We start from the raw sequence: 26,015 nt of genomic DNA on the forward strand, positions 1-26,015 counted from the left end.
CGAATTGTGAATTCTTATCATTTGCCTTGTGTCATTTGTGTTACATTCTTAATTTATATGACATGAAAATAAAATTTGGATTCTAATTATTGTACTTATGCCCGGCAACTATTTTCTTTTCTAGGAATGTGGTGTGTGAGAGGTACATTTTCTTTTCTTTTTTTTTTTTTGGTACCGGGGATTGAACTCTGGTACTTGCATTTGCGAGGCAGGAACAATTGAGCTAAATCCCCAGCCCTGAGAGAGTAATTTTCTTTTAACATATATTATTAATTTTATTTAATGACTTTTACATTTACTAAAAAAATTTTAACATTTGGCAGTTAGATGCATATAACCACCACTTTCTTTTCTTTTTTTTTAAATTTTAAATTGCATTTATTGGTACATTTTAGGTATACAGTATAGTCACATTCATTATTGGGATCATATACCTTTACATGACAGGTCTTGGTTCTCATTTTTTCCCTTGTCCCTGCCCTCCCTTCACCCCCTCCTCCCCTCCCTGTTTATTTCCATTTTTTCTTTTTCTCATATTTTTTTTTCTCCCTTTTTACCTTTCCCCTACCCTTCACACTTTCCCTACACCTTTAGCCCTTTTCTTCCTATTTCACATTGTCAATTATCTCATTAGGATCTTATGTACTATTATAGTTTTTCTTTGTGAGTCTGTGCCTCCAGCAACAGTCTGGAATGTTGGTTTATCTTTGTATTTCCATTATAAGACATAGTGCTCTTTATGTCATAGGTATTCTGTGTTTGTTCAATGAATGCATTCAGGAGGGTTTCTGCTACCCATTTGACAACTTTTCAAGAATTAGGAGGATTAAAAATTATAGAAGTAAACAGTTTTTATTGTAATTAAATGCTTTGCTCCTACCTGCTAAACAGTGCTTCAAATTTTACCCCTTTAGATGTAGAACCATCTATACATTGTAACCCTCGGTTTCAAAGACTAGCTTAACTGTCTCTTATCTGTATATTGTGGGTTGGTCATCAAACCTTTCCTGTCTTTACCTTCATTGCTTATAACACGGAAGTCATACCTGCCTTTTTCTTATGATTATGATAATGAAATGAAATAACATGTAATCACTTTATATAAAGTTTTTATTAATTACACTTTTACATGCTATACAAGATTTGAAAAAAATCCTATTTTGAATTTTTAAGATGCATTGACATGAAAAATAGTTTTACATTCAAGCTTGATTTTAGGTCTTACATTTTAGTAGCTGCTACAAAGTTAGTGAAATGTTAAAATTTTAAGATATAAGAATTTTTTATTCTTAAAATGTTTATTATAGTTAATAAGAACAACTTTTCTTTTTTGAGACAAGGTCTCACTCAATAGTTCAGGCTGGTTTTGGACTTACTGTGTAGCCCAAGCTGGCCTTGAACATGCAGCAATCCTCCTGCCTCAGCCTCCCAAGTGCTGGGATTACATACATGTGCCACCACACCTGTCACAGGAACAATTTTAGAAAGTTATTATCTTTGACATTTCCTAATTTTCATATATACTTAAAAATAAAAACTAGTTGATTTTAAATTTTTATTAGTACACGTTTGCTGTGCATATCGACTACATCAATTATTGAGAGGTTGGTACATGTACATAACACGTATTATTTTTTAAATTCTCTTGCTGTCTCTTCCCTCCATTTCTAGTTTCCCTTCTCATTTGCAGCTGTCTTCCTATTTCATATTATCTGTGTTTAGTTTTGCTTTTTATACAGTTTCTTATATAAGAGAAGCCATGTGATATTTATGCTTATGTGTCTGATTTATTTCACTTGACATAATGGTTTTAAGATGTTTCCATTTTCCTATAAATTACTCATTTATATCTTCTTTACAGTAGAGTGTATAAATTCCACATTTTCTTTATCTGCTCCTCTGTTGATGAACATCATTGACAAGATTTAACTATTATGAGTTGTGCTGCTATAAAGATGAGTATGTATGTAGCATTGTGATATGATGTCTCTTTTGGAAAGATACTTACAAGGTAAATGGCTGGGTCAAATAGAATTTCAGTATTTATTTTTTAGGGCATCTCCATACTGGTTTCCATAGTAGTTGCATTAGTTTTTATTCCCCAGCAGCCTTGCCAGCATTTGTTATTTGATTTCTTGATAATAATTATTCTTTCTGGAATAAGATGGAACCCAAGTATTGTTTTAATTTGCATTTCTTTCATGAGATGTTGAACATTTTTTCATGTATTTGTTGGCCATTTGTACTTCTTCTGAGAAATATCTATCTATTCATTTCAATTGCCCATTTTTTTATTGGGTCTTTTATTTTGGGAGATCTAACCTGTTTGAATTCTTTATATATCCTAAATATTAATTCCCTGTTTGAGAAGTAGTTGCAAAAATTATTTCCAATTGTTTCTTTTGTCATGCAGAAACTTTAATTTGATGTAATCACATTTGTTGATTCTTGATGTTATTTATTGTGCAGTTGGAGTTCTGTTCAGAAAGTCTTTATGCCTATATGTTCGAGTTTCATCTATTTTATCTTCCAGCAGAGTGTTTCTATTTTTATATAGAGGTATGTGGTAAGAAATATGCATCTGTATTCAGTCTTCTAAATGTTTATAACCAATTATCTCAGCACATTTGTTAATGAGGCTATCTTTCCTCCAGTGTGTTTTTGGCCCCTTTGTCAAAGATCAGAAGACTGACTGTGCCTAGGGTTTGTGTCCTTTATTTTGTTCCATTGATCCACACATCTGTTTTTATGGCAGTATTGTGGTATTTTTGTCATTGTAGCTTTGTAATATAACTTAAACTCTGAAGTCTTGATGCTTCCTCTTTTGCTCTGGTTTCCCAGGATTGCTTTTATTCTGTGTCTCTTCTGGTTCCATATAAATTTGGGATTTATTTTCCCTAGTTCTTTGAGTAGTAACGCTGTTGATATTTTGATTGGGATTATATTAAATCTATGTATCAGTTTTGATAATATGGCCATTTTGACAATATTGGTTCTGCCTATCCCGGAATAGGGCATATCTTTCCATTTTCTGATGTCCTCTTTGATCTTTTCAAGATCAAAGTTTTCCTTATAGAGGTCTTTCACTTTCTTCGTTAGGTTAATTCCTAAGTGTTTAATTTTTCTCAAGGATATTGTGAAAGATACTGCTTTTTGACTTTCTTGCTGGGTGGATTCATTGTTGGTGTACAGGAACACTATTGATTTTTGGGTATTTTGTGTTCTGCAAAATTGCTGAATTCATTTATTAATTTTAGTAGTCTTTTGATGGAATTTCTTGCCTTTTCTATATAAAGGATCATTTTATCTGCAAATAAGCATAATTTGAATTATTATTCTTTTATACATATCCCTTTGATTTCTTTCTTTTGTCTAATTGCTCTGGCTAAAGTTTTGAGTACTATTTTGAACAGGAGAGGCAATAGTGGACATCCTTGTTCCTGATTTAGAAGAAAAGCTTTCAGCTTTTTCCCATTTAATATAATGTTGGCTGTAGGTTTGTCATAAATGGTTTTCATCATGAGATAATGTTCTTCTGTACCTATTTTCTTCAGTATTTTTATCATGAATGGACATTAATTAGATTTTGACAAAGGCTTTTCTTCATCTATCGAGTTGAGCATGTGGTTTTTGTCTTTGTTTCTGTTTATGTGATGTATTACATTTATTGATTGGTGAACTGATTTTTTTATTTGTTATTTTGATGTCTCAGTAGTGGAGAATTATCTCCTTAGTTTTCATTGTGTCTTAGAGTTAGTCTTTCTGAAATTAGGCAGTGTTACTTTGGTTGACTTTGCAAATATTTAGGGAACAGTTTGCAACACAGAGTGATTCATGAAGTAGAGATGTTCATTTTTCAGGATAGATGTGTCTAAAAAAATCAACCTTAGGGACTTTTGCAAAGTGATTTTTCTTAGTACAGAATGAGATCATCTCTTAGTATATTACATTGATAAAATTTGTGAAACTTACATATAAAATCGGAAAATATTTATTTCATGAGCAACGTTGCTATTATCCTCTGGGATCTCTTATTGTTATAACTGGTGTTTTTATTTTTTTTTCTCTCTGTAGGGAGAATTATGAGAAGCTAAAGTGTAATCACAATATTTCTTCCTAAGTTTGGAATTAAAGTGATTTTTAAAATGTCATCCAATTAGTTTAGCACATCTCACAATAAAGATGGTCCTTCAAATATGACTAGAAAACTCTGGATAAATGTTTCTATCTCTTCAGGAAAGTGTTTCTGATTTTCTTTGGATGAACTAGTTTTTATTTTTCCTATTTCCAAGGTGGTGGTTAAAACAGTCCGTGTGCTTATAAACTGACATCAAGATCTACTTTGGATGAGATTAAAAAATAAATTTCTTAGTATTCTTGCAGATTTTTGTGAATAAAAATGTTTAAAAGTAACTTTGAATTTTGAAATTATTTAAAATTATTTATTTTTAGGACTATATAATTATCTTTGGTTCTATGCTATCTCTAAAAATAATTATAATCAGCAAAAATTGTTATAGATACATTTTACTGTACTTTCACGTATTTATTTTTAATAATCAGACTTATAATGTTTGCATATCCTTTGGTCCCAAATATTCATTGAGTAAAGTTTTGATTATTAGGAAAGTATTTCTGGGTGGTAAAAACAGATTATATGAAATTTTAAAACCTGAATTTAAAAATACATTTATTTCTTGCTCAATAGTGTAAGGTGAATGGAAAGCAAACCTTTTCTCAAGGTCTTAATGAAGAGCAGCAACATCAGCCTCCAGTTAAAAAAGGTAAAATTTCACCATAATTCCCAAATTTCATCACAGAATACTTTATTATTCATATAAAGTTAATATTACTTTGTTGCTTAGCTATATACCTATGTATGAAAGAAATTCTATTATATTTTTAGATTGACTTCTCTCCATATTAGTCAAGTTACCAATTTGACAGCTCTAAAAGATAGAATAACATTGGTTTAAACAAGGTGAAAATTAATTTTATATTTTATACATCATGTAAAATTCTAAGCTGGTATACTGGGTGTACTGATTTTGTTCTGTGAAGTTGGAAAATCAATGATAAATTATACCATATTAACAGAACACGACTATCTCAATTGATGCAGAAAAAAATCATTTGACAAAATCCAGCACTTTTTCCTGATAAAACTTCTTAGCAAGTGAGAAACGGGCTCATTAGCAAGTAATAAAGGGAACTTCTTTGTCATGATAAAGATTGTCTATGAACTATTAATATCATGCATAATGGTGAAAAACTGAACGCTTTTTTCCTAATATCAAGAACAAGATAAAGTTATCTATGTATTTAGAGCTAATAAATTATTTCAACAGAGTTGCAAGAGAAAATAGCATTGTTCGTGATTTTAGAATTTGAGTCATTTATTTTTCAGGCAAAGTAAAGGTTGAATAATTTTTATCTTTCCAAATAAACTTTTGATTTAATTATTTTTATATTATCTAGCTTATCTCCACTTTCACCTTTATTATTTCAGCTTCCCAGAGTACTGGGATTACAGGCCATCTCCTCCTTTTATAAATGTTAGCTTGTATAGCTGTGAACTGCTATGGGCACTATCTTTACTGTGTTCCATAAGTTTTAGTATATTGTGACTTTGTTTTCATTTATCTCAAATGTTTTCTGAGTCCTCTGTTATTCTTTGATATATATAACAATATATATATTAATTTCTGCATATTCCACTTTTCTGTTATTGCTCCCTAATTTCATTCCATTGTAGTCAAAAGGATATTTTACATGAGTTAGTCTTTTTAAATTTATTGAGTCTATTTTACAGCCTAACATATAGTCCCAAAGTGGTTTGTCCCTCTCAAAACTCACATTCAGGCCTAATTTGCCAGTACACTGTTATTTGAAGCAAAAGGACCTTTCAAAAAGTTGAATAGGTTAAAAATGGATTAATGCTGTCTCTTTAGAGTTCTGGTTTGTGGGTACTAGAATAGTAGTTGAGAAGGAAGGTTGTTAAAGTGAGCCTAGAACCCCTGAATCCTTCCAGTGCTAATTTCCTGCTATTATATAATGCCACCTACCATGTTATGTAGCCAGGGGGCCTTGTCCAGAAACTAGAATTATTAAGCCAAATAAACCTCTTTCTATATTGCCAAGTATCAAGTATTCAACTGTAACAACACAAGTGGATATGACTCTCCCAGTAAGAATTTGTTTCCTTTGAAGAAACCAGTATTAGCTGTAATCCATAAATTTAATTTAACATACTGTATTTTACTGTCACTTGGTTTGAAATATTTTTAAATTTCCTGATTATTTAATCTTATAGAATTTTTGAAATGTGTTAATTTCCAAGAATGCTTGTTTTTTCTGAATTATTATCATGGATTTCCAATTTAATTAGGTTAAAGAATACAATCTGTATTATTTTAAGCCTTTTAAACTTAGGCTTGTTTTACAGTCTAGTCTGTTGACTCTACTGTATGTACACTACTTGAAAAGAACATATATTTTGCAGTTGTACATTAGCTGAATCAAAGTGGTTGACAGTATTTTTCAAATTTATCTTTTTACTGTTTTTTGTGTCTAGCTCTATCAATTGCTGAACAAGAGGTTTTTACATTACATGCTGTTATGTCCTCCTTTATTTTTGTTAAACTTTGCTTTACATATTTCAAAACTTGGTTATTAGGCACACAACATTGATACTTTTCTCTTTGTACAAACTAAGATAGCCACTGCAGCCTTATTATTTCTAGACTTTGAACAGTGTATCTTTTTACATACATTTACTTTCAACTTCAGTGGGGCTTTATAGTTAATGTATATTGCTAGTGAACAGCATATAGAGTTCTTTTTTTAATCCACTCTGTCACTTTGTAACTTTTAGAATAACGTTTAATATAAGGGCCAGAAAACTATAATTTTCAGGCTAAATGCTTGTTTTGGTAAATAAAATTTTGTTGAAATAGAGCCACACTTTTCACTTATATGTGACTATGTTTTGAGTTTTCTTTCATATATATATATATATATTTATGTATATTTATATATCTTTATGTGCATTCCAGAAGGATCCCCTATCCACACACACTGGATACGGGATTTTGAGTTGTCAGTTAATATTTTTTATTTTTTGGAAGTTCTGGGGATAAAATTCAAGGCCCTGTGAATGCTAGGCAAGCACTCTTACCACTGAGATACACCCTCAATGACTGTTCTTTTCTCTTCATACTTTAAAAATATTATTCTACTATGTTCTGGCTCAGCATATGTCTGTAACAGTTTCTGGGTATCAAGTCAGCAAGTATTGTATCTGATTCATTGTTCTATCTGAGGATCTTGTTTGCCTTTACCTAGCATAGCCTTCAACACACAATAGATACATACTAAATGATTCTTGAATTAAAATTGTATGTTTTTTTTCAAATCATTCACAGATTTATTTAGAAGTGAAGATGAAGGTGCAGAAATGTAAAATATGTTAGGTATATTTTTTTCTTTCAAACAGTATCCCAAGTATGGCATAAGTAGTCTGAAATTACAAAATATGAGGGGTGATTAAAATATACACTGAATGTTTAAATTAAAACAATTTTCATTAGTGAAAGACACACTGCTGTTAATCCCTTTCAAAATACTTCCCCTTGCTTAAACACACTTATCCGATTGCTGTTGCCACTTTTCTGAAGCAGTTCTCCAAGAGGTGTGATCAAATCCACAGTGAATACTGCTGTGGAATGCCATTCAGTGAAAAGCAGGCTCACTTAACAACATTAGTGTGTCTGTGTCTTTATCCTCCTTATTCACCAGCTGGCCTGACTTCTGATTTTTTCCCAAAAGCAAAATGACTATGGAAGATAAATTTTTTGAATCAATTCAGGACATTAGGACAGTCACAAGAGTCCAACTAAACACACTCATGAAAAAGGACTTTCAGACTGCTTCAGAAAATGTCAAGAATGATGGGAAAAGTGTGTTTGAAATGGAGGGAAATATGAGGGGAATTTATGGCAGTGTGTCATTTACTGTAATAGAGTCTTTAAAATTTTTAAACATTAACCATATTAACCATCTTGTTCAATCACATCATGTACTTAAGTGGGCTTTTAGTTATCAACACAGACTGCTAGAATGTAAATTAAGTTAACCAAATTAGCACATCAAATAACAAAACCAGCCATTAAGCAGGCTGAGAAGCATTGTTTCATATATGAGTTTTTAAATCATTTAATTTCTATAGAAAAATGTTATTCACAATATACTGTGAAATTGCCACAGGAATGATATACTGATTGCAATAAGGTTGCATGCAGCAGCAGCTTTGTATTTTATAGCTATTTTTGTTTATAAAAATTAAACCTCTCCAGTGATGCTTACCACATGTTCTTAGATTTGTAATGTAAGTGAATAAGGAATACTATAAAGTTCAAAGAGAAAATGTCTCCTTTAATGTGAATTATCTGTAGTAAACATAAAGTTCAAAGAGACAGTGTCTCATTTGAATGTGAATTATCTGTATGAAGCATAAGGTATACTACAGAACTCCGAAATATGCACATCTAGGTTTACTTTTTTGTCCAGTTTTAGGCTGTCTGCAGTCGCTTATCTGATCGTCTGTAATTGTGGTTGTATCAGTTGAGGTTGCAGTGTTGGTGGTAACTGAAGCGGTACCATTGATTCCACCAACTGTCCTGGGTTTAAAGGTGGAAGAGCCACCACAGTAAAATTGTTTTGATTATATTAATTTTGAGTATTGACTGAGATTAACTGAAGTTCCATTTTTGCATGTCCTGAATTGACCAGTAGATGTTACTGTTGTGATACTTTATAATACAAAATAATTTTACTAGACCTGAATAAACAATCAAGAAAAGTCCTGCATTATCAGTTTCATCGAACAATTCTTTCTTTCATTTTAAAAAATTACTTATCTTCCTTTCCATGTTAAAGGAAATTAGAGGTGGTAGAGGTTTTCCAAAGATTTTTCCTTCTCTTTTGATTGAATACTCTACTCATCATTTTATAAATAATGGATATTTCAAGGACATCCAGTAAAAAATGAGCCAAAATGTGATCTAGGAAGTACTGGGGATTAAGCTCAGGGCCTTTGCACTGAGTTTATCCCCAGCCCTTTTTTTTTAATTTTTCAATTTGAGACAGAGTCTCACTAAGTTGCTGAGTTGCTCAGGCTGGGCTCAAACTTGCAATTCTCCTGAGTCAGCCTTCTAGAGTGCTGGCTTTAGAGGAATGCACCACCACACCTGGCTGAATTTTGTGCTTTTTAACATTATATGTAATGTTTAATATCATAGAGAGAATTAAATACAGCAGAGATTTCCTGTTGAAGCTCTCAAGTGTTTCCATCTGCAGAAAAAAACCAGATTTTCTGCCTGATCATCCCATTGTACTTCAAACACCAGTAAGTAGTTTTCTGATTTCATACTATTATATTGTATTCTAAGTATTTGTCTTCAATATTTTTTTATTCTACCTGTAGGTTCTTAACTTTTCTCATTGCAAATATTAGTAATCCAGAACAACACAAAAGTCCAAATGTGCAATATAAACCAATTATTATAAAATAATCATTACTCTACTCAAGAAGTATAATGGAATAGTTATATTTTAGTTATGAAATATTTTTCTGTTTAAAGGTCATGAAAATATCATCCTTGGGCCAGGGATTTGGCTCAGTGGTTTCCGCCACCTGCCTTGTAAGCACAAGGGCCAGAGTTCAATCCCTGGTACCCCCCAAAAAAAAGAAAAAAAAAAGGAAAATATCATCCAATATCTAAAAGTTCTGTTTTGTTTTTCAATATGTTCTATAATCCCCCTGGAATTTATTGTATCATACAAGGTGGGGGTCAATTTTTAATTTTTTCTATATGTATATCCAGTTACTCTAATGCTATTTGTTGGAAGATTGGTTCTCTAACATCTATGTAAAAATATATAGCCTGTTAATGGCTTCTTTATCCTCTTCATTTAATTTAGTTTTAAAACAGCTAAGCAAGTCATCCTTGTTATTTTTCTTAAATTTGCTTTTGGTTTTCTGAACTCTATTTCTATGTCACCCCATCAAATCCATCCAAGTAAATATGCACTCTAAATATGTATCTTTTGGGATTATTTGTTGGAAAGCACATGGGTTCTGGCTTCAGCCTTGGGTTCTGATTGTATCTCCACTCATTATTGGTAGTTCAAACTTGGGTAGGTCACTTAATCTTGAATGAAGGTTTTACAATTACAGATAAGAATGATAACTTCTCGTGTCAGGATTAAATATAATACACAAGAGTGCTTAGGATGATACTGATCTCCTTATTTTACTTTGGCTCAAATTTTACTTGGAGTTTTAACAAATATTATTTTATATAGGCAAAGGCAACCAGGATTGTGTTAGGGTGAGACTCAGAATATAGGTACCCTAAGAATGGATCAAATGTGAGATTTGGGGATATTAACCCTTGAAAAATCAATAGCATTTATTTCCCTAGTTACAATTTTTAAAAACTCTATATTCTTATAATTTGTATTAAAATTTCATGTTATAACTTATATTAATATTTTATAATTTAAACCCCTTAGACATGCTTAGCCAGTTTTTAAAAAAATTAATTAAATCGAGAATTAAATTTTTTTCATATTATTTCTCATACAGTAATATTTAGTGAGGAAAAATGTACTTGATGATACTTGAATTTTCTTACCTCTTACCAGAGATCTTAGGGCTATAGAATCCTTGGTCTGTGAGAATAAATATAAACTTTAGTGCTACATAAAATGTCACTTTTTTATGTTCACATTTTCCAATTTATGACACTTTTTATTTTGTAAGTAAAAGTTCAACATACACTTTATTTAGAACAAACATATACATTAGAATTAGTTTATTTTGCTTTATGCATTAATAACATGCATAAAACTAGGTACCACAAAACAAACAACAGGTTTGAAATACACTTTAATATATTTAAAAATGAATTACATAGGTTTACTGACACAGAACTTTTTTTGACAATTCCACTTTAATAGTTTCTATAGTAACATGCATTTAGATGTGTATACACTAAGCAGAGCACAGTATTTGCTTTGAGAACTACTTTGTAAAAACTGAATTCAATTAATCTAATTGACAAATCAACTTTCTTTATTGTTACAGAAAAACACCCAAAATTTTAAGTAGAATTTTAAGAACAGACGGATTTGAAGATAATGAATTATTTGTTTTATATTTTGGACACCAGCAAATGAAGTGGACCTGGTAACACTACCTAATTGACCGTGACAATTGAATTTATTTTAAATTTTGATGGTTGGATGTTTGGCTTCTCCTAAAATGAGAAAGAGATATTTTAAACTGTAAAGATTTTCTAATCAGATTTGTAAACAGTTTCCTGCAAAAACTGGGAGGAACACTGGAAAGTAGGAATTTGGTTAGTGAAGTGGGAAAGACTGTATTTATAATTTGCATGATACTTGCAATTTTTGTTTTTCATGAGTTGTAATAATGGAATGGAAATGTAAGCTGTAAAGATTCTCAAATATAAAGTATTTCTGACAATGTACGTAATTTCTCCTTTCTCCGAAAAGTTCCTTTTCTATTTTCCACTAATTTCATACCTACCAGCTCTTGAACAGATCATTATGTTCTCTTTAGAGGTGTAGAATGATTCAGGATGCTCAATACATAGTTGTCAATGATAGTAGGGAGAAATTTTAAATAGACATTTCTTTTCAAATATATAGTTGTCTCAAGTTTTTGATAATGAACATTGTCTTAGATTAATGATTAGTAAAAGAGATTAACATTGTGAAAAAATGGCAGCAAATGAAGTTGAAAAATAGTTGCTATTTTTGACATTAATCAGACCACATGAACAGAAGTTGAGCAACTGCAAACTAAAACTAATATTTTTATTTATAAAAGTCGAAAAATATAGGCATGTGCATATGATTGAGATGCATTAAGTTTTAATTCTATAATTTCTTATAACAAGAACATAGGTAGATAAAGAAACGGGGTTCAGACTTTTAATTCCTGGAAATTTCATATAGTAAGTGTCCTACAGGTTTTAACTGAGCATGTTACTGTCATAAAAATAGTTTTTTTTTAGCACAGTGTCAAAAATTGCTGATATTAAAGGTAAGTATATACTTTCCCTACTTCTGTTCTTACACATCTCTAGATCTATTGTCAAGTCACTCATCACTAGGCAGAAAGTTTTATTTTTCACTGGAATGTAAACTTCTAAAACAAGTACTTATTTTCTCATTAATTTTTGGGCTTGTTATCCATATTAACCTTTTTTGTCCATGCCAGCTTTCCCATCTTTTTTGTGCCTTCTTTTTCAATGCTCTGTTTCTCAGAAAACAGGAAAAATACTTCTATTACCTGTAAATTTTTTGATTACTTTAAAATGGGATGTTTATACTTGAGGCTCAATTTTTCAATTGTTTTTTCCTACTATTTACCTTTTGTACTTTAAGTTATAATTCATATATATATGTATATGCATACATACATATTTATGTGTGCATAAACACATAGTCATAAGCAATACTCTCATAAACATATACAAAAATATATGTGTAAGAACCAGGGTCAGAATTAACATAAATTAAGATGGGTTGCTTCATTATTTGTCTATCCTTAATTTTATTTGGTTCTAGTTTAAAAGATATGATAGAATTTATTCCAATATTCAATCTAGAGAGCTTTTCCATTTAGTACCATTACTGGGCAGAATCCTGTTTTTAGTCATATTATCAAGGTACTTTGAAAACTGTATCCAAAAGACTTGATATGCTTTTTAGAGTTGGATACTGAATGGACTAACCAAAGAAATATTTTGACTAATGAAAGTTGTCCTTTTGAAACCCTTTATAACTGTTTCCAAGAAGAGTTTGTATGTTGAAAGTCTTGAAGTTTCAAAGTCTTTTGATCCTTATTACTATGTGTAATCAGAGTGAGACTCCAAAGACTCTTGCTTGACTTTGTACATATGTATAGCTTGTTTGAATAATCATTGTACATCTCTATTAATGTTGTTCTCGGCTTTGTATATATATTAAAAGTATTGAGCCAGGTGTTGATTCATAATGCTTGTCATCTTTAGAATTGAACACACACAGTCTGTGTCAAAATTTACTACTTATGTCTAAGAGAAAATATGAAAAAATTCCTTAATTTTATTTAGCCTGAATGAGGAATGAGGGTATACAAAGGCATTAATAAAAGTTAATGTTTCATAGGTTCGTTTGCAAAGATATTTTAGGTCTAATTTTACATTTATGAAATAAAATTTTAATTTGTTTCCTTCCCCAAGTTTTCTAACAGTGACAAAATAGAAAAAATTTATCTTAATATTTTCCTCTGAATACTGATGGTTTCAAAGGAATTTGAACTAGAGAATAGTATGGCAACAAATTTCTGTTTGTATTATAAATTGTATTTTCATTAGCAGGGCTTATAACCAGGAAATATTTATTTTATTAAAAATGTTTCATTTGATATATGTCTGTTATTTTTTATATTTTTATGTATATAAAATATATTAGGAACATAGTTTTAGTCACTTTAGTGTGGAAAATGGAAATTAAGTTTCTTCTGCTCCGCAGTTTTGTGCTTGTTTTATATTTCTTCTTCTTTATTCATTTGGTTTAAAACTTATTTTGAAATCACTACTCAAAAACAAATGTCTAGTTTTCATAGGAATGTCAGCTACCTGATTTTTATATGCCATAAAATTTAAGCTAACTTTCCGTAAAATAGGGTCTCTTGTTTACTTGATAATGTTTAACAGAGAGAGTTAAGTTACAAACAGTGTTGTTTTATGTAAAGAGAATAGTCATAGGAATGTACAATTAGAGTATACACTATGGAAGAATAAGCTTCATTCACAGAAGAGCTGTTACTAATATCACAAAACACTGGTAGTGTTTATCTACAAAATCTTCCTATGAAGCAATGCTCTAAGAGTTTTCAATTAAACTTTTTTCTGTATCATAATTCCTTTTTCACTATTTTATTCCTTATGCATACAGTTTTATCACATAGGGGTTTTGTAGTCACTAGATGTTTTAGGTTGGTTGCAGTGTAGCAAAGCAATCAACATCAAGTACTGAGAATAATTATCTTTGAAAACTAAGCTAAAATTCACATTCATGATAAAGTTGTAGAATGTACTTTTAAAAAGTGAGCAAACTTAGAATAAATATATTAAACAAAAGTATACAGTAGATTACAGCCACAGAGAAATTTTCTGACTGACACTTTAGATAAGAACACGTTTTGCACTTGACACCGTAAAGCAAGTGTCTAGGTATATCTAGTTGTTCAGAATCCACCATGAAGCTGAAAAGAAAAAAACATTTTTTTTTGAGATAATGAAAACAACTTTATAGACAAAGAAAATTCAAATTGTAAAGAGACACATCCTACTTTTGCTCTGTGTAATTTCTTTAGCCAGCATTTGAAGACTGAGACAAGATTGAGTTTTTCTTATGTAAGTATGGCATGTTACTGTAGTTCAAAAATTTTGTTATGAATGGTGCTTATCTTGGCAATGAGATTATAAACACCCTGATGATGAGATCATTTTGTTGTTTTAATTTGCCCAGTGCTGGCGGTAGTTAGAAAATTCCTACATAGGTATTTCAGGAAGATTGGGTATAATCAAGTGGATGTGTTGTGAATGATACTTTTAGTATATCTGCATTTTAATATTGGAAATGTTTTCCCCAATGAATATAAATATTTCAAAGACAAATGTAAGGCAGAGAAGTATGGTCGATGGGACTGATAAATGGACAAATGGAATGGAAAGGAATAAAAGTTTCTTACAAAGCAGCGAAAGTAACTTGCTGACAATAGGAACTTACTTTCTTGTCTATCATTTTTTTTTCTTGTAAACACAGGCCTTTCTCTTATGCAAGGGATTATTCTACTACAGATAGAATTTTCAAAGTCTTGTCTGGATGGTTCATGATGGCTAATGGGCCTGGGCTGCTGTCCCAGTGTGATTCATTTGACTGATTTTTTAATTTGAGAATTCACAGGAATACATTTCAGCTTATATTTTTATATATGGATGCAGACTGGCTGAATTGCTTTGTTTTTTTGAGATGTATCTTAGGAAAAGCAATCTTACTAGGAATCTTAATTTCTGAATTAAAAACCCACTGATCCTGTGTTTCTAAATGTAATAGCTGCTTTTTGTAAAATATTTTTCAGTTTAGAACTAAATATATTTTGGTTTTTCTTTTCAATCTTTACAGACATATATAAAATACCATATAATAAAATGGTATTAGAAGTCATATGGGCATGTATAACCCGTATTTGGCATTTATACGCTTAAGATGTTTGGGGAGCCTGTTGTATACATAAAACTTTAAATTTTCCTCAGTAAATGTTAAACTTTTATTTGAGGTAGGTTTAAAAATTATGTTAGAAGTCAAGCCTAAATTTTCTATCAAATCATAGTAATCAGTATTGAAATTATATGTGATGTGAAAATTAATGCACAATAGAGCATCAATTAAAAGGCATTAAATTATATTGAATTTCAGCTCAGAGAACAAGAATTGAACCAGTTTTACTTGTGGTAACTTTTCCTATCCAAATGTTCTGAGGAAAAGAGAGTGAAGAATATAATACAAGAACCAGTGCACAGAAAGATAGTCTAAGATACATGTGAAGTAATGTTGGGCCAGAAAATTCTATGAGGTTACTTTACATTTGCAGTGTTTGTGCCACTGTTAACTCGGCCTTCCTTTTCATATTCCTTTTTTTCAACCCTATTTTTGTTCAGGTGTTTTCTGACCTGAAAAGACTGAAGGCATCAATAGGAACAAATTTTATTTATTCTTTCTACCTTGTTGAACCAGTGGTTTCAAAATTGGGAGAGCTGAAAATGGCAGATACAAAAAATGGCAGATACAAAAATTCCAAGTGTCAGAACTTCTTGGAGATTTTTATGAGTTAAGACCAGTGAATATGATGGCAGATACAAAAATTCCAAGTGTCAGAACTTCTTGGAGATTTTTATGAGTTAAGACCAGTGCATTTATGATTATATCAAAATCCTTATTCATTTCTTAAATAAGGAAATATTTGTTTTGTGTTATACACTGTTGATAAGACTCCAGTTTCATTCTGTGTGCACAGGCTGCAGTGGTTATATGTACAGAATTTATATTCTAGGCCTTTTCTCCTTATTTAGAGCAGTGTTAGCTAGGTGAAAACTTTCTTGAATGAATGAACTGAAGGCAGTCTCTGATGTCTGTTCCTTAATAACGTGCTAACCACCCTTACCTGTACCTTTCCTCAAGCTATGCTATCTTTTAAACTGCATGAGTCAGTTGTGAATCTGGAGAAATTTCCAACATATTCATTATTTTCTTATTTGAGAATTAAATTTGAGCTATAAAGAAGAGAAATTCTACAAGTTTACCATTCTCTGGGCCAGACAAACCTGTTTTTAAGAGCTAGAGTAAATATACAACTACAGTTCGGGCTCAGATTATAATTCAGCCAACTTGAAAGCGTTTACAATTGATTGTCCTCTCATTTGGCTTTAATTTCAGAATTCACTTTCTCATCCTCTATTTGTTATCCAAACAATCAAAATCTATTGTAGTTTAAAATTCCTATTACTCCATTAAAACTGTTCTTTAGAGCAGTGATCTTGTCAAATCCAGTTTTCAGTATCATTTTTTTAGTGTCCCCAAGGAACACTGTACCTTGCATTTCACTCCCTCTTTGATACTCTACAGTGATTCTTCTTTAACGACTTAACAGTTTACTCCAAGCATCATTCAGACAGATGTCATTTCAACCAGCCAATTTTTATAACCCCAACCCCAAATTTTGTAATGAATAAATTTGATAAAACTGGTATTTTATATTCTTATAAAATTAATAAAAGATGCATATTTGTTTAGCCTGTATTTAAATAATTTAATTAGTAAGTGGTTAATTAGTGGGCCTCTGTGCCTTAATAATAAAGAAGGTTTTTGTCCATCTACCAAACTTTTACAGAGAGGGGTTTCCCCAGTCTTTTAGATATTTTGTTCTTACCCACATACTTTCTCATTAAGTCCAAGCTTCAACCATCCTGTTGCTGTGGTCAACTCCTAAAAACTGCATCTGCAAGTAGAGTCCCTAACTCTCTGGCCAGCTCCTACCTCCAGTGCTTTTGTTTCCTGGCCTAGCCTGGTTAATCTCTTTCCACTCCATAATGTCAGACTTTGTCCCTCCTGTCAGTTACTACTAATTAAAGCATGTCGTCATTTGCCTCATAATTTTCAGTAACTCCAGATTACTCTTCAAATACTTGAACAATGACATTCTCAATCTTAAAGTTGAGACCTCATCTCCATAAAAACTATTAGATTACAAAAGTAATCATTTATCTAAGTCCATACTGTTTTGAATAGCAACTACTATTTTTTTTCCTCTGAGCTATTTTCTTCCCCCTGCAAATATTTATTTTTCAAATTGGACAGATGGCACCCTACAGGTAGGGGCTGCAACTTTATTTTGTACCCTTTTAGTTTCCACCGCAGTGCTATTTTAGAAGTGGAGCTCAAATTGACTAAGCACATACTAAGCCTGGGGTCAAGTGCATCTTAATTTCTGCAAATATATGTATTTATTGGTGAATGAATGGGTAGAAGAACAAAAGGATTTTGGTTCTCAGTTATCTTAAATAAACTTTGGCCAGGCTTCTTAGACAATTTTATTTCAAACCTCTCCATCTTTCCTCCAATTATAAATAATATTTTAACAGCTATTATAAGAAAATATATCAACATAATTGCAATCCACATCAGTCATTTATTTCAAATTGTATTCAATATACTAAATTTGATAAGATAAAGAATTTGAAAATGTTTTGAAATACCACAGTTTGAATTGTACAAGCTTGTTAGCTAAAATTTATAAAATAACCAGCAAATCTCTAATGATATATTTAAGGTAGCCAGGAATATAAACAAGGCAAACTAAGGAATAAAGGCAAAAGAATAAATATCTCTTTTTTTCCTTCCCAAACTTTAAATTATTAATATATAAAGAAACAAAGAAAGTGTAATTGATAATGTTTATGGGGAAAGAACATACTATTAAAAACAAACAGATAATATTACACAGAAGTATTGTAAACCCAGAATAATTACCAGGAACTAGCATAGTAGATGTGAGCTCTGGAGTTTCCAAGAAATCCACATTACTTCTTTGGAATGTCTTGCTATAATTCATCTGAAGGTGGCTGTATAAATGATTACAGGTTGAGGTTATGCTTTTTTATTTACAACCTGAGTACAGCAGAGATTAAATCAAGATGGCAAAGTTTTGGTTGATCTGTACTATGTGCCTGGACGTAGACTTGTTTTAATGCTTATCTAGCTTTAAAGAAAGACTCAAGAATAACTTAATAATTGTATCAGAAATTAAGAAAAAAGTCAAGAAAGAAATATTAACTTCTACTAAGGATAATACAATAGGAGGTAGACTTTAATTTTCACAAAAAGTTAAAAAATTGGATAACCAAGAAAAAGGACTGTAAATTTCCTATTCCTTTAGAATAAAATGAAATTAAAGTCATCCATCTTAAAATATAAGTCTAGAGGCATATGGTTGAATAGGTATCTTTAAGGCACGCACTATTCTATGCTTGTAGTAAATTGAAGTCATTTTACCTTCATCCCTACACAAAATGCTTCTTCTCATTTTGGGTGCTGGGAATCAAACCTGGGGATTGAATTTAGGGCTTCATGACAAGTATTCTAGTATGGAGTTGTGCTACTCAGGCCCTCCAAGGGCTTTTTTCAAGCCACAAAATGAAATTTTAAGGTAAAATGTGTATCAACTAAATTTCTAGGTTTTCTAGAAATGGGAGTCAACACTGTCATATTTAATACCTTAAACTTATTGGAGAACTATATTTTTTCTGTATCATTTAAAAGTATCTGGAACTGTTTATATAATCTCAGAATAGCAAAAATGTCCTTCATCCAATTTTTGACTTATATATTTGTTATTTATTGCTAATCATTTTTAAAATTTCATCATGGACTTGCTTTTATTTTTGCCAAATAGTGTCCTGGATTTTACCTTTATTGTGTTGAAAGACATTTAGAAAAGTTAAGAGGATCTTAGATGTTATATGTAGTTTTATTCTAAATATAAAATAACCACTAAGCTTATAAAGCTGTACACCCTCATTACCTTCAAGTTCCTTAGAAACCCATGACTTGTATCTAATTGTTTGTTTGAAAACATCAATAAAATACTAAAACTCAAAGTGGATCAGTACCCAAGGTATCTGTGCTTTAAGAGGGAAGTGATTTCTAATCCATGAAGTAAATTTTCAAAAATGTGGGATTCAGAGTAATGGGTACATGTTTTAAGGTGAAATAAGTAAAATGGAATTTTTCCTACAAGTCTGAAAATTTCATCATCTATATTGTCCTTTTCCTGGTTTCACAAATCAGCATTGCTCATAACTTACCTATTCCACACACTGCTATTCTCCCAGAACTCATAAATTATGTAGCGAGATTCATTTGAAAGTCTCTGTATTGAAATACTGAAATGAAAAAGAAAAGGCCTGATTAGCCCCTGGAAATTAAAGAAGCACACTAACTTTTCTAATCAACTCTACATGTGATATGAAACATCAGTTCACATAGGAAGCAACCTAAATCGCTGCAGAAAATCAAATAGGTTTGTCAGGAACTGATTAGTTCAGTATGTCTGTCTGGCACAGATGTTTTTGGTATTGTTTTTTGGCTTAGCAGCACGCAGATAGTCTCAGCAAATACAACACATTTACAAAGACAACTTTTGTAAATTTTATTCATTTATTTGGAAAAATATTGAACATCTCATACCAGACTTCATAAAAATGAGAAGCCAGGACAACTTCCCCTTGCTCTCAGATGTAACTCTGTTGATTGGTCCTGTCAACCACTGTAGCTCATGTCAAGTTCCTGGCCTTTCTCCACTTGTGTGGGACAGCTTGGTGCTCTGTCTATGCCTTCTGGGCCATGTGGATCATACTGTGGCTCTGTAAACTGACTCTGTTTTCTGGCACATAATGGTTCTCTTTTATATCACACAAACACACTCATCTCCCACAACTTTGGATCAAATTTAAGAGCTCCATTTCTGGCAATAATTGCTGTATTTAAAAGTTGCTCTTCCAATTGGAGGAAGTTTGTCCCTTCTTATTCATTGATTATCCTGAGGAAAGGAGACTGGCCAAAAATACAAGCTGAGGCGAAGTCTGGATTTAATCCTATAGCAATGAGGAGCCCTTGGAGGACTTAAAACAGGGAAAGTACCATGGCTGGAGCTGTGTTTTGAAGGATCCTGCTGATGGCAGTGTTGGGGATGAGCAGAGAACGGTCGCACGGAGCAGAGGGAAAAGGTAGATAGGGAAGGAGCTTAGGTGAGAGATGATGAAGGTCCAAATTCACGTGGAAGCAAAAGGGAGGAGGGGACACGGTCATGAACTTATGGAAGATTGGGAGACGAAGATTCTTTAATTCTGAAAGTACAGTTTTTCAGGCAAATGCTAAATAATACATTCAGATTAAAGCGCAAGAGGTTAGAAAAAACTGGACTTTGAGCTAATAGACAAGAGATTTTGCCGTTAAAATACTGTAGAGGATTAATGTAGATTTGGGATTTACCTAAGTGTGACCAGCAGGTGGCAGTAACCAAACAGGAATTTTATTTTTTTCTTTAGCTCTGCCTGTAGTTCAGTGTTTTTCATAGTTGTTTATCTAATTTGGTTCATTAAAGCATTATGCAGCAAATATTATTATTAGTTCAACTTTCACTTTTTCTTAGGATAAGATACAAGCAGACTTTGTGATGGTCTCATTTCAAGAAATTCTTGGATGAGCTTTTTGAAGGACTCCTTAAAATCTCAGAAATGATCAGCCAATTCATGTGCATATATACTTTCTCCTGGGAAGAAAATCCATATCTCCCATTATGGTCTCAAATGAGTCTGTAATTTCCAAAGGTAATTGAACGGTATAATGGAAAAATTTCAGTCCATGAGTGGTTTCTTTAGGATGAAGTTTAAAATACTCAGCCTAGCATTTCAAGCTCTTCTTCAAGAGATTCCCCCAAATTAGTTCATTTATATTACTTATAACATTGAAATATCTACCACTATTTAGCCGGGCCTTTCATTTTCCTGACTCACCAAAAATATATAGGAAATTCACAAATTTTGGGGATAATATTCAAACTTTTAAGGATTAAAGAAGGTATTCTAGTCTTATATGGTGGTGGTTTAAAGACTGACACAACAGAGCGCCCATTATTCACTACTCATTAGCTGTATCACCTTGTATCACTTTGGGCCCATCGCTCCACTTCAGCTCCTCATCTCTGGAACGGTGATAACAGTTCAGTGAAAATTAGTCAGGACTTTCCCTTCCTTTCGGCTTCTGCCTTTCCCTGTGTGTGTGTGTGTGCCTGGCCTTAACTCACTGGGCCTAACCAATGAAGAAAAGGCACAAAAGGAGGGACAGGCCTCAACTCTGGCTACCATTTATTTTTTCTGTATAAATACTGATTTCTGATTAATGATTCAATGCACTATCCATTTTTTAAAATTGAGCCAAAGTATACTCTGTAGTTCAGGCTGGCCTTGAACTCACTATTTGCCAAGGCTGGCGTTAAACTCAAGGTGATCCTCCTGCCTCAGCCTCCAGAGTGCTAAGGATCACAGGCTTGTGCCACCAAACTCAGTAATTCTTAAGGAAATATGAGGGTTATTTCTTACAATCCATACTTACGTTTCCTGGGCCCTTGACATGGAGTTTTGAAAACATTCAAGTTCTAGAATTTCATAGCTGAGAGTGATTTCAGAAATCATTTTAATAGCTATGAAATTTTAAGCCAAAATACATAGCTTTAATAGCTTACTACCTTTATCAGCATCTTATCTACAGTTAGACTCTTAAGATCCTTCAAACTGAAAACCATTCTCTCTCATGTCAACCATGGTTCTGAGAACACATTGTGTATACCACATTTGTTTAGTCAGCTCCGCCTCATGGCAAATGGATTAAGATGATGATTAAAAACTAAGTTGAGAAAGAAGCATCAGTCGTGGAAAATGCATGTTAAGCATTTGGGGGTAGCTATAGTCCGAATGTATGTGTCGTCCAAAATTCTTAGATTGATGCCTATTCCCCCAGTGATGGTACTGAGAGGCGGGCCATCTGTAAGGGTGAGCTCATCTGCTGGCGCCTTGATCTTGGACTTCCCACTCTCTGAAACTGTAAACAATACATTTTTAATATTTATAAATTACTGTAAATAATAAATTTCTGTTATTTGTAGGAAAAAAACCCAGCATGAAATAAGACTGTGTGTGTATATATCATACATTGGTCCACATAAATGATTTAATTTTTTGACTAACAACTCTCTTTTAAATCTTAACTGAGTACTGTGGCCTCTGTCAATCTTCAAACTTCTGAGTCTCAGTTGGGCATTGGGACACATACCTGTAATCATAGCACTCTGTGAAGCTGAGACAGGAGGCTCACAAGTTTTAGCCTAGCCTGGACAACTCTGCAACTTAGGGAAACCCCATCTCAAAATTTAAAAAAAATGAAAAGGTGCTGAAAAAAAATACATGTATCAGTGCAAAGGCCCTGTGTTCAATCCTCCATATTGGAAAAAAAAATTCTGAGTCTTCTGGTCAAATAACCAACAAGGTAAAAACTTCTATAATTTAGTGCCTGCATTTAAGAAAGTAAGGCTGTTTTATAATTGGGGCAAGACCCAGTTTGACCACTGAAAGTCTAGGAATTTCTATTTGAAGGATAACTAAATACTGACAGGAAGTATTCAACATGCGTTTCAGAGTCAGATAAATGCAGGCAAGTTGTGTAACCCACCCGAACCTGTTTCCTTGTAAGCTGGACATAATTTATGCCTCTGATGGTTACTGGAAAGACCAGGAAAATGGATGCACAAAGCCTGATTTTGCAAATCCTCAACAGTTACTATTTCATATTACAGCAGCATTCTTTGTCTAACCATGGTGATGGAAAGCTAGCCATACAGGAGAAGAAATTGGGAAACTCTAATTTCCAGAGCTTTATTCTAAGAACAAAGTATGAAGTTATAGTGCTGGGTGTGTCAAAGCAAATGGCATTTGACCGTTCACCCACTTATTCAGGTAGAGAATTGCATTTGACTGATTGGTACATCTGAAAAATTGGACTTAGATGCACTGGTATATCGTCTGTCTTACATATATCCCATCTGTGCGTGGTGATTCTGTGACGCCCGTTCCATCTGATAGACTCTATGTTCCAGTGAAAAAATAGCTGAAGATTCAGCAATAAGAAGTGAATGAAGAACCATTAAGAAACAAACCAGACTTGCAATGAAGAGGAGAGGCTGAGAGAGTGTACTCATCTTACAGGAAAAGGATACTGTCCTTCCCTCCTCTTCCCAGCACAAGCTGACCAAGCTATTTTACGTGGACATTGAGAGGACAGTGTTTGCAGGACACAGCCCAGATCTCTGGACTCTCTTCTCCAACAACCTGTTCTCCTCCCTGCTTCAGAGCATGTTCCCCATGCACATGAGAGCAGAGCTTCTGAACCCTGAAAAAAAACTTTCCTGCCCTTTTTGTACATGTTGTAAAACTTCTAATCAATCCCTGAAACAGACTATCTTATGTCCTCACTAACCAAAAAAGGAGTTTATTGAGCTCTCCTTTCTGCAGTTTACACTGTGGGAGGTATAAATAAGCTTCATTTGCATTTTTCCAACTATTCAATTTTATTTTTAAATGAGTGGGCTTTTAAAAGCTACATATATTCTTGCTCTGGTAAATCCCTCTTGATTTATTTAAAAGAACTACAATGAGATTTTGATTTGCACCCTTCTGAACTGATGTGCAGCAGAACACAGTGATTCCTGTGTTCCTGTCAAAGGCACCATTAAGAAAAACATGCCATACACTTAAGTGAAATAAATAGGACACACACGTGTAAATACCGAATAGTTTCCCTGGTGTAAGAAGCTAAACGTGTAGATAAGGTTCAAATTTGCATAATTGACAATGTGAAACAGGAAGAAAAGGGCTTAAAGGAGTAGGGGAAGTGGGAAGAGGAGGGGAAAGGAAAGGAGGGAAAAGAAAAAATATGGAGAAAAAGATAAAAATGGAAACAAAGTCTTTGTAAATAGGGAAGGGTGGAGGGGGTGACGGGAGGGCAGGGGTATAGGGAACAAATAAAAACCAAGACCTGTCAGATCCCAATGATGAATGTAACTGTACCATATACCTAAAAAGTACCGATAAACTTAAAAAAAAGAATGTGCTATGAATGCTGCTGAGCAAATGCTCAAACTCTAGAGAGGAATTGACCAGGGAACCACAGTATATGCGGTAGTGGCCTCCATTCGTGTTTCTGCTCGTCTGTTGATGGGAGACATCCAGCCTCTTAGCTGGAATAGTGTACTGCTGTACTATGAATAAAATAGTCATTGGAAAGAGCAAAGTACTCAGGGACAAAGTATGTTGTTTATACACACACACGATGCACACCAACACGGATGCACATCTATTAAAGAACTTTCCCAAAGCAATATTTGAAAATCATTAGGGAATTTAGTTTAAACAACTTCAAAAGGTAAGGGTAGATTTCATTGTGACAGAAGCCACTCTAGGGACGGGGTGGACAGGCTTCTGTGCCTTTAGATTGTTGCCTATTAGAAGTGTTATTTATGATTTTTCTAAGGCAGTCAGGAACATAAAAGTAGTTTTTTGCAAAAAACTGATTCTTCACTTGGGCCTCCAGATGCCCAATCTTAATTAAAAGCAGAACAAAGCCTGATCTTCATTTTGTATTTTCGTTAGCTTAATACTTTGAGTCAAATCCCTTCGCAGCTCCACATTTAGAGTAGTTAATCATTCAGGAAGTGTCTGTTTAAAAGTTGGTAAAACAAGGGCTGTGGATTTAGCTCAGTGGTGCTGCACCTGCCTTGCAAGCTCATGGTCCTGCTTTCGATCCCCGGTACTGGGAAAAAAGTCTAAAAGTTGGCAAAACAAAGTTGATTAGCACCAAAGTTATGTAATATTGTCCTCCTTGAAGAAGTAGGAATCCATGATAAGGGATTTACAGGAACATTCAGCTAACCTCAGACATCTCCAGCCATTGTTCTAACCTTGTGATCCCCCTGGACTCCTGGAAAAGCAGAGCCCTACTTTTTTTTTTTTCCCTGGTACCGGGGATTGAACTCGGGTCCTTGCACTTGCAAGGGAGGCCACCGAACCGCTGAGCTAAATCCCCCACCCCTTCTACATGACTTTTGAAACCACCACAGAGACAACCATTTCATGGGAACAGAAGTACTTTTCAGGTCACAAAAATTCCAGAGCTATGAAACCAGAACTGAGAAGATGATCGAGTGGACCCTGGTCCACCTCAGTAACCCTTAAAAGCTGCCTTCCCACATTTGTGGGTGGGTCAGTCTGATCTTCATCCAAATGCCCCCTCTAGTTCCTCAAGCTGGAGTCCTTTTCTAGTTTTTCTTACTCTCTTTTGTTAAAGGTTTGCCTGACTTTCCTCAAGCTAAGGTAAGGGTACGATTTTAATTTTTTTTGATATAGGATTTCACTATGGAACTTAGGCTGGCCTTGAACTCATGACAATCCTCCTGCTTCAGCCTCCAGCAAGCTGGAATTTCATGTGTGCACCCCCACGTCCAGCCTTGCTTTCTAATTAAAGCTTTTTCCTGCCAATTTGTGCTTTAGTTTTAATTTCCATTTCTACTAAAGGATCCATGCTAGCCAGGGCAGTTGTGAATGCAAGTGAATTTAGGGTCGGGTTCCGGAACTGACAGAACCCGCAGCTGGGCATGTATTTCTCAAAGGGAGAGTTGCCAGGTCTAAAGCACAGTACAAATGAACAGATAATGTTGGGTCATTCACTGACAGCTGTGTGTAAGGCAGAGTTGTTTGGCTAAGGGG

General features: G+C 33.3%; 2 protein-coding genes across 3 annotated transcripts in view; one reads left to right on the forward strand and one right to left on the reverse strand.

Moving 5' to 3' along the window:
* CUNH8orf88 (chromosome unknown C8orf88 homolog) overlaps positions 1 to 11,678 on the forward strand; it is an 18,497-nt gene extending 6,819 nt beyond the window's left edge. For both annotated transcript variants that reach the window (XM_010611998.3, XM_010611997.3), the window contains exons 4-6: positions 4,709 to 4,784; positions 9,300 to 9,406; positions 11,150 to 11,678. In XM_010611998.3, the coding sequence (XP_010610300.1) occupies positions 4,709 to 4,784; positions 9,300 to 9,406; positions 11,150 to 11,173 (207 nt within the window). In that variant the 3' untranslated portion in view covers positions 11,174 to 11,678. The remainder of the gene's footprint in view (positions 1 to 4,708; positions 4,785 to 9,299; positions 9,407 to 11,149) is intronic.
* Positions 11,679 to 12,382: 704 nt separating this feature from the next.
* Necab1 (N-terminal EF-hand calcium binding protein 1) overlaps positions 12,383 to 26,015 on the reverse strand; it is a 156,197-nt gene continuing 142,564 nt past the window's right edge. Inside the window, exons 11-13 of the mRNA XM_010611999.3 lie at positions 19,506 to 19,583; positions 18,172 to 18,263; positions 12,383 to 14,344 (exon numbers count right to left, since the gene is read on the reverse strand). Of these exons, the coding sequence (XP_010610301.1) occupies positions 14,319 to 14,344; positions 18,172 to 18,263; positions 19,506 to 19,583 (196 nt within the window). The 3' untranslated portion in view covers positions 12,383 to 14,318. The remainder of the gene's footprint in view (positions 14,345 to 18,171; positions 18,264 to 19,505; positions 19,584 to 26,015) is intronic.

Source organism: Fukomys damarensis, unplaced genomic scaffold (genome assembly GCF_012274545.1).
Source record: "Fukomys damarensis isolate Sample0158 unplaced genomic scaffold, DMR_v1.0_HiC HiC_scaffold_5, whole genome shotgun sequence".
Taxonomy (NCBI): domain Eukaryota; kingdom Metazoa; phylum Chordata; class Mammalia; order Rodentia; family Bathyergidae; genus Fukomys; species Fukomys damarensis.